This window comes from Apaloderma vittatum, unplaced genomic scaffold, assembly GCF_000703405.1.
Source record: "Apaloderma vittatum isolate BGI_N311 unplaced genomic scaffold, ASM70340v1 scaffold4625, whole genome shotgun sequence".
NCBI classification, from domain to species: Eukaryota; Metazoa; Chordata; class Aves; order Trogoniformes; family Trogonidae; genus Apaloderma; species Apaloderma vittatum.
In genome coordinates this window covers 66,650-80,640 of record NW_009718618.1, presented here as the reverse complement: position 1 = coordinate 80,640, position 13,991 = coordinate 66,650, and the positions used below count along the sequence as shown (strand labels likewise).

General features: G+C 41.2%; 1 protein-coding gene across 1 annotated transcript in view; it reads right to left on the bottom strand.

Moving 5' to 3' along the window:
• Positions 1 to 13,991, bottom strand: part of BCAS3 (breast carcinoma amplified sequence 3) — a gene marked incomplete at its 3' end in the record, with an annotated part of 101,478 nt that overhangs the window by 21,709 nt on the left and 65,778 nt on the right. The window contains exon 12 of the mRNA XM_009870305.1: positions 6,675 to 6,768. Coding sequence (XP_009868607.1) covers positions 6,675 to 6,768 — 94 coding nt within the window. The remainder of the gene's footprint in view (positions 1 to 6,674; positions 6,769 to 13,991) is intronic.

Sequence of the window (13,991 nt, the reverse complement as noted above, 5' to 3'; positions counted from 1 at the left end):
TTGGCTAATAGAAATGGTAAATATAAGGTCAAACCCTATCTGTCTGGAACTGATTTTTCAAACACTGATCTTATTTCCTTCCTTACGGATTCTATTCTTTTTGTATTATCTATGGCTATAGAGAATTTGCACAAGTGTGGACAACAATGTATTTAGCAACTAATATTCAACTTCAGCACAAATAAAACGTCTATAACTTGCTTTTAAAAGAGTAGGGGAGTAAACACAACTGACTAAAATACAACTACAGCCCCACAGACTCTAAAATTCCTCTTAAAAGCACGGATAACAATTTCTAGAGTACGAATAGATGTGTATAATTTCCAGACAAGTTGGTTTTAATTATCACAGTTCATAAAGGCCTTTTATACCTCAGATCTGTCAAAATGAAGAGAGGAATTCTCTTCGTTTTCCCCGCGTTAAAACCCATAAAAGGACCCCCCCTTCTGGCCCCCTAAATAAGATCCTTTAAGCACGTCCAGTTTGCTGCGAGAACCAAAAAAGCAGATTCCACGATGCTTATCGTCTGCATGATTTACAGACGCTCCCCTTGGCAAAGTCTGGCGGATCGCGAGCGCGCTCGGCGTCCACGGGGACCACCTCGCAGCACCCATCGCAGCGCCGGGCCGCGCCAGCATCATAAATGCTGCCATTAAAATATTTGTTTTAATTCTGACCTCAGAGTCACAGCTAATAAACAAGAAAGGCAATGAGAAATTGAAAAACAAACCAAATGCAGCTGTTGGACTGGCCGTTTCACAACTGTGTTTAACTGCATCCTTTAATTTCACGTCTATGAATAGAAGCCATACACCACGGCTCGCATGCCAGCGAGTCAGCCAAGCAGCGTTTGCTTTGGAGTTCAGTTTGCAGCGTTATTCCATCATGTAAATTTTACTGTCTTTTTAATTTTTCCTTCGAGATGCGGTCTGCAAACAACAGCTAACTATTCGCTGGTGGTTTCTCATTAGAACTCGCACCAGTGCTGGAGAGCGTTTGCGTAATTTTTCCATAATCTTCCTCACACGCAACAGATTATTTTTTTTTTCCTGCATGTATAGTTTGTATGTGTGGCGGTCCAGAGCCTGTTTAAATACATCCAGGGAGCAAAAGATAAACTTTTTAGAAACTGTGCACTTAGCAGCTATTTCGAAATGCAGCACAAAAATTTTAGAAAGAACTAGGTACAGAGGAGTAAAACATAAAGCTGATGCTCTTCTCCGGATTTCACAAAACTTGCATATGTTTTAAAAAAACCTATCGTTTCTTTAACATGTCTTTATAACAACCAATGAAAATACCTTTCCCAAATGCACAGGACTACATATACTAATTAAATACGGAATCAGAAGCCTGAACATTCTTTAAAGGAATCCATTTCGAAAAGGGGAAAAAGAGGCCACATGCTTTTAAAATTGTAGATACAAATAAAGAATTGGATGATTAAAAATCAGGGTGGTAAGCAAGCCAGAATTTCCAATTTATTTTGGAATACATTCCTTGAGCATGGAGGAAAATCTATATAATTGTATTCTGCAAACACATCTGGCACATTGGTGTGCTTTTCAAATATGCAACATCCTCTCCTTCTCAGTTTTCAGGTTTGGTATGTGAAAAGATAAGAAATAGCACCTCACAGCCCTCCAAAGCTAAACACTTTGTTTCCTTGGGGAGAGGACATGTATTCATTATTTAAAATAAAAATAATCACAGAATGTCAGGGGTTGGAAGGGACCTCAAACGATCATCTAGTCCAGCCCCCTGCCAGAGCAGGATCACCTGCAGTCGATCCCAGGGTTTGAATGTCTCCAGAGCAGGAGACTCCACACCCTCCCTGGGCAGCCTGGGCCAGGGCTCTGGCACCCTCACAGTGAAAAAGTTTTTTCTAATATTTTTGTGGAACCTCCTGCGTTCCAGCTTGTACCCATTGCCCCTTGTCCTGACATTGGACGTCGATGAAAAGAGCCGGGTTCCGTCCTCCCGACACTCCCCTTTGACGTATTTACAAACATTTATGAAAAAAAAATCAATAGCAATTTCTTTTAAAAACGTGGATACTCAACTTTCAAATAATATATACATATATATGCACACACCCTTAGAACTTTATCTTGAAATGTGTCTTAAAAAAAAAAAAAAGCAAAAGCAGACCTATTGCCTCCCAAATCCCAGGGAAGTCTCGGTTCTTGGTACCACCTCAATTCAGGGCATTTGCATCCACAGCTTTGCTCGAGTCCCAAGCCCTCACACGGAAGTAAAGCAGTGACTGCTCTGGGCCAATATTGAAAGGAAGAGCAATAAACCGAAGCGTCTGACTGAAGCCGTGCGCAGAATTTCTGCCGGGGCTCGTGCCAGAGGTCTGCACTGCCTTTCAGAGCAGCGCCCGGCAATCATCTCTGCCACTGCCGTGGGAGGGGGAACAGAGTGAATTAGTTTTAATGGACTACGGCTGACATCAGAACTGGTGAGGTTTTCTCCTCCTTCCTAAATCACGGCGTCTAATAATACAACATAATGAAAAAGGAGGATGTTTGCACGGTTCCTTCAGTCTCCAGTCTAGACACTCTCCAGTTTAGACCAATCCAGTTTACCAGTGAGCAGCTGATTCTAATTGGTAACGTTTAATCCTTCCCCTTCCCTCGCCCCATTTCAGACCTTGCATACACTTACAATCCCTGGCAGACTATAATCAACATGTTAAAAGTTTGGAGGTTTTTCTGTAAACATCTTAATTTAAGCAACCCCCTATGGTGTATTCCTTCCTTCTGCGAACTTCCAGAATTTAGGCCAGGGCACCTTCATCCAGAGTTTACACAATATAAACTCTTGTCAATTAACATTACGTAGCAGACAGGGTTATTCTGCAATACTACAATGACTATGACATTCTGCAAGCAGCTGGTGCCTGGAGGTTTTATTTTATATATATATACACACACACACACACACATATAAATTACATACATGTTAAAAGTTTAAAGCCTCCTAACGGCAAATTCCTGCATATCATTGCACTGACAGAAAAATGCCTTAATAACCAAGAAAATATTTACCAGAATTTTTTATCCTGGCTACATTTTAATTAAGGTAAAAATTCAACTGTAAAAATTACAGACTTTAGTGTCAGCTGCTGGTTAACATTATATAACAGAAAATTGTTACTGGTTCTACAATTGTTACTGCTTGTGCCTAACTGACATTTCTAAATACCTGATATTTATATAGCATGGAAATGGCCAAATCACCGTGCCAAGACGTGGTGGAAGGGTATGTCGTCCCGTAAACCACAGCAACAGAGCACTCACGTTCATCAAAACAAGGAAATGATGCCGGTGCCGTTATCTGAAATTCAGCGCAGCTGACAGCTTCCCAGGTTATTTTTGGGTGGCCAAGGTGTATTGACCACAATCCTATAAAGACAGGTCTTGTTCTCAGACACAATCTAAAGGTATCCACGTATCTTTTAGGAAAAAAATAGAACCAGGAAAAATAAGACGCTCAGGTTTGTGAGCGTATCGACACAGATGCAGTCTGAAAAATCCATCTCGATTAGTTAACGTGAACTAGGGAACAGCACTAGTTTTGTCTGGACACTGTCTGCAGTAAACTGGCCTTCAGTTCATCCAAAACTGAATATTCAAGCGAACATAAATCAAGCCAATGCTAATGCTAAGTAAAAACATCCACACAAAAGCTTAATGTGATTTTCATTTAATAAGTGAATTAAAGTAACTGTTCTTAGAGTCTCTTTGTAAGTACGAGCCTCTAGTTTCCACTGCACCACTGCACACGTTTAGAAAGTCCCCGGTCTATTAATATCACTTCCCTTCCTTGTATTATTTATTCTCATCTTGACAAGTTTTAATAAAAGGCTTCAGGTTTCCCTGAAAGTTAGAAGCCGCGTTCCTCTGGTTCAGAAACGCCCGAGCGGACATGGCGCTCCTCCCCGCCTGCAGCAGCTGCTCCGCACGGACCATCGCGCGGGCGTCCAAATACCACTGAGATAGCCTCACAACGCACCTCCCTGCCCTCGCCAGGGTCTCCGCACACCTAAGAGACGTGAATTGCTTCTCTGCCATGGATCCCCCTCGATTAGGTTGAAGAAACATTATTATTCTCCCAAGTAAGTAGGAATCTAAAGACGTCCAGCAACTGCCATTCCCAAAGCCAGTGAAGGGCCCGTCGGGCACAGCTCCCCGGGAATGCCCCGGGCTGCTCGGCCGTTCCCAAGCTCCAGGAATTATTATTCCAGGAGCCCGTTGCCGCTCATCACCTGCGCCGGGCCCTGCGGCTCCTTCCTCCACCCCGTGAGGATCCGCCGCCACATGTTGCGGTGCAAGCGTCGCTTCAAGGGAAGGGGTTGTGGTAAAAACAGAAATAAACACCACGTGTGCACGTTGCTTATGAAGCAAATACACTGCAAAATCAGATCCCTTTTCCCTGTTCATGCGCAGCATCTCTTCCCCGGTGCTTGGCAATGTGAAGTTATTACTGTAACGTTTATTTAATTTCTTCAGTGTCGGACTGATGTCTAAAAATCAAAACGCGAGGGCTTCAGGAGGAGGACTTTATCTTCGTGTAAGTCACAAAAGCAACCACTGGCACATAAAGCATTACATAAATCATGACTTCTGACATACAATAAAATTTATAGAAAAACTGTGCCAGTTTCCTATGGAAGAAAACGACACATGAAATAACTCATATTCTAGCAATTAAAAAAGAAAAAAACGAAAACCTGAACAGCACCAAGTCACCTGAACTTGAAACTTGGAATCGGATTTATGAAGCACACTTCCACAACCAGAACAGGAATGTTGTGGAGGAAGTGTGCCCACCGGCCAGAAGAAACACTGTCACCAGGGCTGACAACACCACTGGCAAAGAGAAAGGGTTTAAGGAGGCTCGCACCATCATTTCTGGTTTTACCACTAGAATAAGGACCCGGTTAGCGTTTCACGTCTGTTTTTCAAAGATTCAATCAGCAACAAATGGCCAAGGAGGACCAGTTCTTTTTCACTTTTATTGAACTACTACATATCTTGCCTATAAAAATGAAAAATGTGAAGCAGAGCGGCAATAACAATATAGGCAGGGACCTGGCTTTTAGAAATTCTACAGGACTAAGGGATTTTGTGGATGAGATGCCTGGCCACAAATTTTCAGCTGTAGTACAAACGGTTCCCTCCCCCAGAAAACGCCAGGAACCCATTCCCCACAGCGAACCATTCCAACCTATTTTTTTCAAAACCAAAATTTGATGTACACAGGAAAAAACACAGAGAAAACCGAAACCATGAGGAACTGCACTTTTCCTCCTTTATGTTTTTCTGGTGTTTTTTTTTCTTACTTGCTAATGTTAAACATGATTTGCTATATGGCTTAGACCGAGGCTTTTATAGTCTCCCTAAAACCAACTGACCCAGAAGTGAGCTTTCATTAACATAGGGGTCTGGAGGTACACAGAGACATCCCTTAAATTCATACCATCATAAAAATCATCTTAAAGAGACATTTAATTAATATCTATAAAGCATTCTAATCTAAGGAGGTGTATTTATTTCACTTAACTAGCATTGCTCATCTCCAGGCATTACCTTTCTATCAGAGTATGAAGCAAAATCACTGCTGTTCTGGAACTGGCATAGTTGATTCTCACTTAAATGCCGAAAGCTCCCCCAAAAAATTCTCTTAGGTATCAGATGAAAATTTGGCCAGATGAGAACACAGTTTTTCATGTCAAAGACTCACAATGTAAATGCTGTGAACCGCACACCACTGCTAAAGAGTTCTGACACAACAGATGGGATGTCAGAGTAAGACCAACTGGTCACTAAAATTGGAAACATAAGTGACAGACATGTAGTTTTATTCTTTGAAATGTGACTTCATCCTCAAAATCTTCATGGCATTTGCTACATTTTAGAAATTTAGGCAAGTGGGAGCTGTTGATTCACTGGCTGCTTCACTGACCACTACTGCCCCCCTCCTTTTTTCTCTCTCTGTTATAGAGTAGTAAACATGTTAATTGTCAAATTAATAAGATTTATTAACAGACAAGATCTGTAGTTTTCTCTGCTGCCCAAAGTTATCATTTATTCAGAAAGCGGAAAGAGAGGAGTAGGTACTTGTAAGGAGTTTCTTAGAAGTATTTTCAGACTGTATGTGATTTCACTCAGGAGAGAGGGTAGAATTCCAAACTCTTCATCAACAAAACATGCAATGGCAGGGTAAGTTGCTTAAAAAAAACCCCAGTGTCAGTAAGAGGATTCGATGTATTTCCCTATTTATGGCAGAATACAATTTAATACATCTGCTGATCCTCTGGATACCTGCGTACCAGAACATCTGGATACCTGGCTGGCAGGACAGCCAGCAGAAAAGAATTCCGTAGTACTTCTGCTAGATTGGGAATGGTGGACTGCATCATCTCACATAAGGAGCAGTTACACTGTGGTGTAAGTCTGACATTTCCCAAAAAGAAAAATTAACCAGTGTATGGCACGTTCAACACACAACGGAGCAGGTCAGAAGTCCTGGTAGCAGCAAGTAGGTATTTGCATGTATCACAACAGTATTTGCAATTCCTCCAGAGCACTGGGACACAGACCGATAGAATTTTATTGTCTTCAACTTGCTTACAATTATCACGTGAAAACAGTAAAAGAACTTACCACTCGGGTTAAAAGCCATGCAGCAAATGGGCTTCTCGTGTGCCGGGAAGTGGGCCACGATACCGTCACTATCCGAGTCCTCGCTGACAAGTACCTGCATGACATCAACAGAGACAAAGGAAGGTCAGGAATCAAAAACGCACCTAGGAGAAAATACCAACTTGTCGATACAGGAACTGTTTTCTAAGATATACACACTGGTACGAATTACAAATGTAACTGCACGTGAACTGAACACAATCAATCTTGTGTCAGAGAAAGTGTGTTTGCTTTCCGCAGTCTGCATCCTGCACAAAGTGCAGATGGACCTGAGGTACCTGGATTTTCCCAACGACACCAGAAATGCAAAGGACTGGGGAGGGTGTATGAAACAGCTGCACTGCGAAATACGCACTGCCGAGCATCTTCTTCATCTTCAAATTGCCTCAAGGAACATGACATTATATGGGCGAGGCTGGAAAGGACCTTAGAGATCATTTTAATCCAGCCTCACTGTATTACAAAGGGTTTTAATGCAAACATCTAAAAAAAAAAAAAAAAAAAAAAATCACACTGTTGCAAAATACCCGCTGCTGGTGAGCAAAAGAGCAATGAAAAGGTAGGAAAGAGTTTTCACAACAGAGAGAAACGAAGTGGGAAGGATCTGGACCGAGATGTGTGTTGCACAACATCTTCCACAGCAAGGCACAAAGGATGAGCTGTTGTGGTTTTTTAAAGAAAAGGCAATTTGAAGCTGACAAAGCTCCTCAGGCCAGTCCACGCTAAAGCCGACTGTGAGGACAAAGCAAAGGGCTTCCCAAAGGACACGTCTAATTGCGCGAAACAGAAGAGATTCTCTTAGATGGACAGAAGAGAAGCAGAAGATGTGTGGACAAAACATTTGCAAGAGCTGTAGTATTTTATTCCTTGGTTACACCATGGTAAAGACTAAATTAAGCAAAACAAAGAGAAAGATCTATCAGAGAACGACTCAAGAAAAGGGTTTCTGCGGGAAGCCAAAACCACCTTCTGAACCGAGACAGTGCAAAATTTCCCCTCTCGAGTTCAGAATAATTTGTCTGCTGCTTCCAAAATAATCTGAAAGGGTTTTAATACTTCCTATTCCTACCAGATATCAGAATAATGTGAAGATATTTTTATGCTTCAAAAAGAGAAATCATCTTTAAATGCTTAAAGAAGTCACGTAACATGGACGAAGAGCCCTGCGCCTGACTGACTTGCAACGTTCCGATGACTTGGCACTGTCACACAAGCACAATTATGGTTTTGCTTTCCGTTGTCAGCATTTCGTGCTGATTCCAGAACCACTAACCAAAAGGTCTGGAGATCTTCCTAAGAGCTTTTCAAAGAAACAGTGTTCTTTTCTCAGCCTATATAAAGTGCACTAAATAGCTCCTACACATCATCTTCTCACAGCTCCCACTTTTAGGTGACTTGGCCTTAGCCAAAACATTTTGCTCTAATGAGAATGATACATGCTAATGGTAAAGTAGCATCATAAACCAGCTTTACAAAAGAAACAGAAGGGTTTTTTTGGAATCTAGTCTGTTCAACAGAAATATTTAATCTAGAAATTTGTATGTATCAACAGTGTCTAAATCATTGCTGAAAACACTTGTAGAGCAGCTTCTACCGCCTGTAAACTGGATTAACTTTGCATGTCTTTTCTTTCGTTTTTTGCTTTTTAAACTAGTGATAAATGCACCCTGCAGCATAAAACCTCTATTCGATAGAGAAAAGACACTCTGGATGGGAAGACAACCTTTAAATATGTTTCCTCTGGAAATATGATACCAAGCAAAAAATTTTACAACGCTAAGAATTGTGGAACACCTCAGACATACCAATCTGACAATACACTAAAGCCCAAATCTATGATCTGTATGCTATGCTAACCAGTTCCATGTTTTAAAACGTTTTTTCAATCACTGCTTAAAATTATCTTCCTAAGAAAACATCCTTTGTGTTTAATCTAAAATTTATTTTTTTTTTAATTAAATCTTCACTTTTCACTGTAAAAGCTGATCTTGAGGTATAGCAGATCACTCCTTATTTTGGCTTATTTATGCAATTCCATTCTTTATGATAGAAGTACAAGGAAAAATAATTTATTGGCATAATGTCCAATCAAGAAAGAAAAGCCACCGTGAGCTTTTCTGACAACCCTCATCTGCCACCAAGCCAGGCTCACGCAGAGCTTTCAGAGCCAGACTAAGATATTTTAGCCTACTACATTAGCCAACTAAAGAAAAAAAAAAAAAAAAAAAAGGTTTTCTTAAAGAAAACCACACCGCAAAAGCACCTTCATTACTCAAAGTTTGGAAATCCTTGGCGAGTGGAGAATGTGGAACTCAGGTGGCGATGGTGCTGCACCACCTCCTTTCCTGACATCCGATCTTCGTCCCTCCCCAGCCCACTGCGGCCACCGAATGGAAATATTCAGTTCTGAGACAACGCTTGCTTGCGCAAGGTAAGGTGAAGTTGGAAAAAAAACGTCCTTCATCTTTTCAAAATCAAGATGAAAAAATAAGTCAATGCGGAATGGAGAAAAGTCTATTAGTTGGGTTTTTTTTAAATTCACCAACTTGTATTTACATTTGTATTTAATCTTCGTATTTAAATGTGTTTTTAGAACTTTGGGCTGCGCTGCAAGGCCTGTCGTGTCCTTTCCCTGCAGCGGGGGGAAGCGTACATCACTTTTTACAATAACAACGCTGCACAGAAAAATCAGAAAAAAATAAAAAAGTTTACAAAATCAACGGAATTACAGCAGTTTACTTAACTACATCATCAACCAAAGAAGAGCCTCTTTGGAAATACCCCTTTCAAACCTGCCACAGGACAAAAGCCTGGTTCAAATGCCAGTATAGAGCTTGCATAGCTTTCAAATCTTCGCACAATTTTCACCATTGTATGTGATTTAAGGAAGACAAAATGATGCTGATACAACACCAGACGCTTTATACCAGAATATTTTCTGTATTAGGGATCTTTAAACAGACATAACTGCCTCAGTACAATCAAGTTTACATAAAGTCGGATAGACCAGAATTTGTGCAGACAAGGGTGAAGACCAGAGCTGGACAGGCACCAAGAGGTGGATTCAAAGCCTCTGCCACAGAGAAGTGTCACAATTTCAGAGACGGCTTCTCGCCCAGCCTGCAGCAGCAGACCCTCTCGGCAACCAAAGGGCTGGAGAGAACGATGCCCGTAGGCTACCAGGTGGCACCCGAAATCAACCCCCACGTTGTGCAACTCGTTCCTTTTGACCAGTTTATGGTTTCTTGCCACTGAAAAGAGAGGAATCGGGAATTTTTCTCGGAAGCCCCAACAGTGGTACAAACTGCCTCGTAACACAGCCAAGGGCTGTCCAGAAGCTCGAGGGAAGCAGCTCGTGCAGCTTCCCGAGGCGCGGAGCGTACAACGCCCCCAGGAATCCCGGGGCTGCATTTTTCTTTTCATCCCAAATAGGCCTCGTACTCCAAGGCAGTGGCCTCTAACCACTCTACTATTAAGAGTAAAAGACCCCACAATGACTCTCACTGAAAAAGGTTCATAAATCTTCACGTTGCTCTCAGGATGGCACAGTCACTGAGCTTCACAAGGATGCTCAAGTCTCTTCCTTGCAGAGCTCCCTACAAACAGAAACACCCTTTCAGGAAATACAACCGACAAGAAAGAAACCCTGAGTCTCTTCTACTGTGATGACCCAGTAAATGAGCCCTCAGCCTACTTCTGACGCCCGAGCAGCACCTCAGCAAGAGAGCTGCAAGGTTATTTCCAAAGAAGCCGAGAGAGTCCGCGGCCGGGCACGCTGAGCCGACGCTGCGGCTGCCCAGGCAGCCCCGCGCAAGTCGAACCGCAGAGCGCAGCCCATCGAAGCGGAGCTGAGTTCGCTTTATCTTGCTCTAAAAGACAAACAGACAAAACACTGAGGGGATCATTGCATTTACTGTCAGAAAACAGTGTTTGCTTTGAGGGCAAGAGATAGCTGAAGCCAAAGCTTTTTCCTCCTCTGCTATATTTTTCTTCATTTGTTGTATTTTCCATAGCGCTGAACAGAAGCCACTAGTAATTATGACTTCAATTATTTTAATCTTTCAAGGCAAATTACACCACTTATCCCAGCGGAGACATGTTTTTAAATAAAACATGAAAGTAACACAAATAAAAATGGACACAAATCTAATCAAGCAGGTCCTACTCTTAATAAAATTAAGAAAGAATAATCCCATCATCATAAAATCAAATAGGTTTGGCAATAGTTATAAATATGAACATTACAGAATAAAGAGATTTTCACATGTACACTTATTAAGATGTCTGTTGATTTAAAGAGCTGAAGTTCGGGCAATGCACCCCTCAGGTCCTAGGGCGTATGTGCAAAAATCACCCCTCCACACACTGACCCCCCCCAATTAGCCTCCCCCAACTTATAGCTAAGGTCAAACATCAGTGGAAAAGGGCTAAAAGTGATAAATCTGTGGCATTAACTACTGCACTCCTTTTAATAGAATCCAGCACAAACTCAAAACAGCCTCGCGCTCAGCCTGAACCATTTATCTGAGACAAAAATGTCTTCTTGACAAAAAACAGATCTCCTTTAATAAAAGTAAGGCAGACAGTATTATGCTCTGAGGGAATCCTGTTTCTCTTTTTGTATTTCTATATAAAAAGAACTCTTCTGTAGTACACGGAGATATAAAACGTGAAGAAAACCGATGCCAAATACACCAGCATCTGAACATCAAATTAGCCGTTGTGAAAGCTGTTGTTGTAAGTAAAAGCACCGGCGTTAATGACCAGTGGAATTACATACGTAGTTAAAGTTTTATTATTGAATATGCTTTGTTCTTTTAGCTTCTTTTTGCTTTAGGCCAAAGTTTCACAACAATTCTTGCTCCCGATAAGCATCTTCATTCGCTTCAATTGTTATCAACTCTTTACCAAATGAAAATGAGCTTTTGAAACTGCAGCAGTCTGCAGGTTTTTTTCTGAAAATTCCTCTTTAATGCAATAAAAAGTTAATGGGGAACAGAAAAAAGCGCCAATCACATTTTGAAACATAAAAAGATCAACATGTTATCTTATTTTTGTAAGTTATTTTTAAAATATTCCCTCAAATATTTTTCATGTGTTTCAGACGAACTGTGAAAGCAACGGAGTGATATCTCATCAATCACATCGCTCTATCAAAAGCACTAAGAATCAAGTTTTGTATTTTTAAACGGCCACATATTTCTCTGTCAACTACATGTTAGATGTTTAACAGATTTACATTCAGTCACAAAACTGGCGACTTTGGAGAAAGGTCATTATTGCAGACTACATGTGGGTGGCCTGGCTGATGAATTAATTAAGAATACAGAAACAAAGGTCAAAAGAAAATAATTTTTCTTTAAAACTCAAGCCACTAAAGTCTTACACATTTAATTCCAATTACTGAAAAAGAGGACATCTGTATAGCTTTAGTTTTATCCATTTCAACTAATTAAGAGATTCAAATAAATAGTCGTTACATCTAACTGAAAAGTTTGCTAACACTTCATTAGAAGGAACTTTAAACAAGCACAAAACCTTGTTAACATTTTGGTTTACCACAAAGTTACTTGGGCATCTCGATAATTATTTTTACTCCCTTCACAAATATATCATGACAGCCAACTTCAATAATTCTGCATTCCTTTGCCTTCATTTAATTACTTCATAATTCACATTTTCTTAAAAGTACCACCAATTTTGAAAGTAGGAGCTATCATATAACCAACTGCTGGGTGTGAGATTTTACTACAATATCTACATTCATAAGGCTTATTAACAATATTTTCCTTACAGATTGAATCCTGCAAGATCTTTGGCCTTAAATTGTGTATTTTTCAGCTGTAAGCTAGAATTTCACCCTCTGCCCTGTTAGCACAGTATATTCCGTGAAATGCATTGAGTTCCATCTCAGGTTCTATATATTGCTATCTTTGAAATGGGAGACTTAATTACCAAAATCAGTGAAAAACCCATAGTTAGTCCTTCCGGCTTATGTCAAAAACATGTTCTTCAGCCAACCTACCAGCAAAGAAATCTGTGTGTTTGTACACAAGCACAGAGCAGCTCACTCCGTCCTTAAAACCTGTGTTGCTATGCTCAAAGTAAATGAATAAGCACATGCAATATTACTTTAGAAGCTTTTATATATATATATATTTTCAAAATAAAAACCTGTCTCCCCACTGAAGTTTTCTGCTTATTTCTCCTTCAAAAGAACATGCTTGCCTGCCTTAAATTTACTGTGATGTTTTCCATTTTTTCAAAACAGATTTTTTTTTTAATAGTTACCTTAAAGATACATTTCATTACTTGGGAAGTGTTTTATTTCATTACAACAGGCAAATTCTTAGTTAGGCTGTGCAGGTAGATATAAATCTTTATTGGCCTGAAGGAGGGGAGGTATTCCTTTTACATTACGAGTCCACTGATATGAAAATAACTCCTTTCTGCTTCCAAAATTCCCCTCATTCACGATTAGAGTGACAACCTCTGTAAACTGTGTTGCTAGACAAATCTCTGAGGAAAGGGATGCAAGGCTTTCAAACTGTTAATTCAGTCCAGAGAACGTTTGGGAGGCATTACTACCAAGCCTTGCGGTTGCCCAGGCAGTTTGTGGCGCAGCCGTCCCGCAGCATCCCCATCCAGCAGGAAGGAAATATTCCAAAACAGGAGGAAAGGGGAATTGCGCTAAGTGCTTCTTTACACTTATTTCCCACCTGGAATTGAAAACCTGGGTTGGTAAGCCAAGAACTTGAGAAAAAGCACTGCCACACAGCGCCAAGAAAACTGAGACTTAAACCCTGCGAGGTGCTCGCTGTGCCGCCGTGCAGCAGTTACCTCCTCCAGCAGGCACGAGGCTGTGCTCTGCGCCAGGCAGTCGGCTCGATCGCTCTTCCATTCCAACCCAAGCGTCGGTAATAATGCAGTCTGGATGACTGCTATCAGCAAACCAATTCGCCACGGAAGAGCAAAATCATTTCAGAAGTTAATACGATGAGGAAGAATCAATGCAGCTCAGCCATCCAGCCTGCAGACGGGCACGACGCTTCACCACGGGTTTATACTGAAGGATACGAGCGATCACACTTAGCTTAGCGAGATTACTCACAGCAGCTAAAGGTCAGCCTTGCTACAATGCTTTCCTGAACTAAAGTGTCACTAAATCATGCCACAAAACCTAGCCAGGACTCCCCACCTTGCACAAACCTAACCCAGCACGTCACTGCTCGCAGCCTTGCGGGCTCCTGACAGGCTCCTTGGGACGAGGCAGGTCAC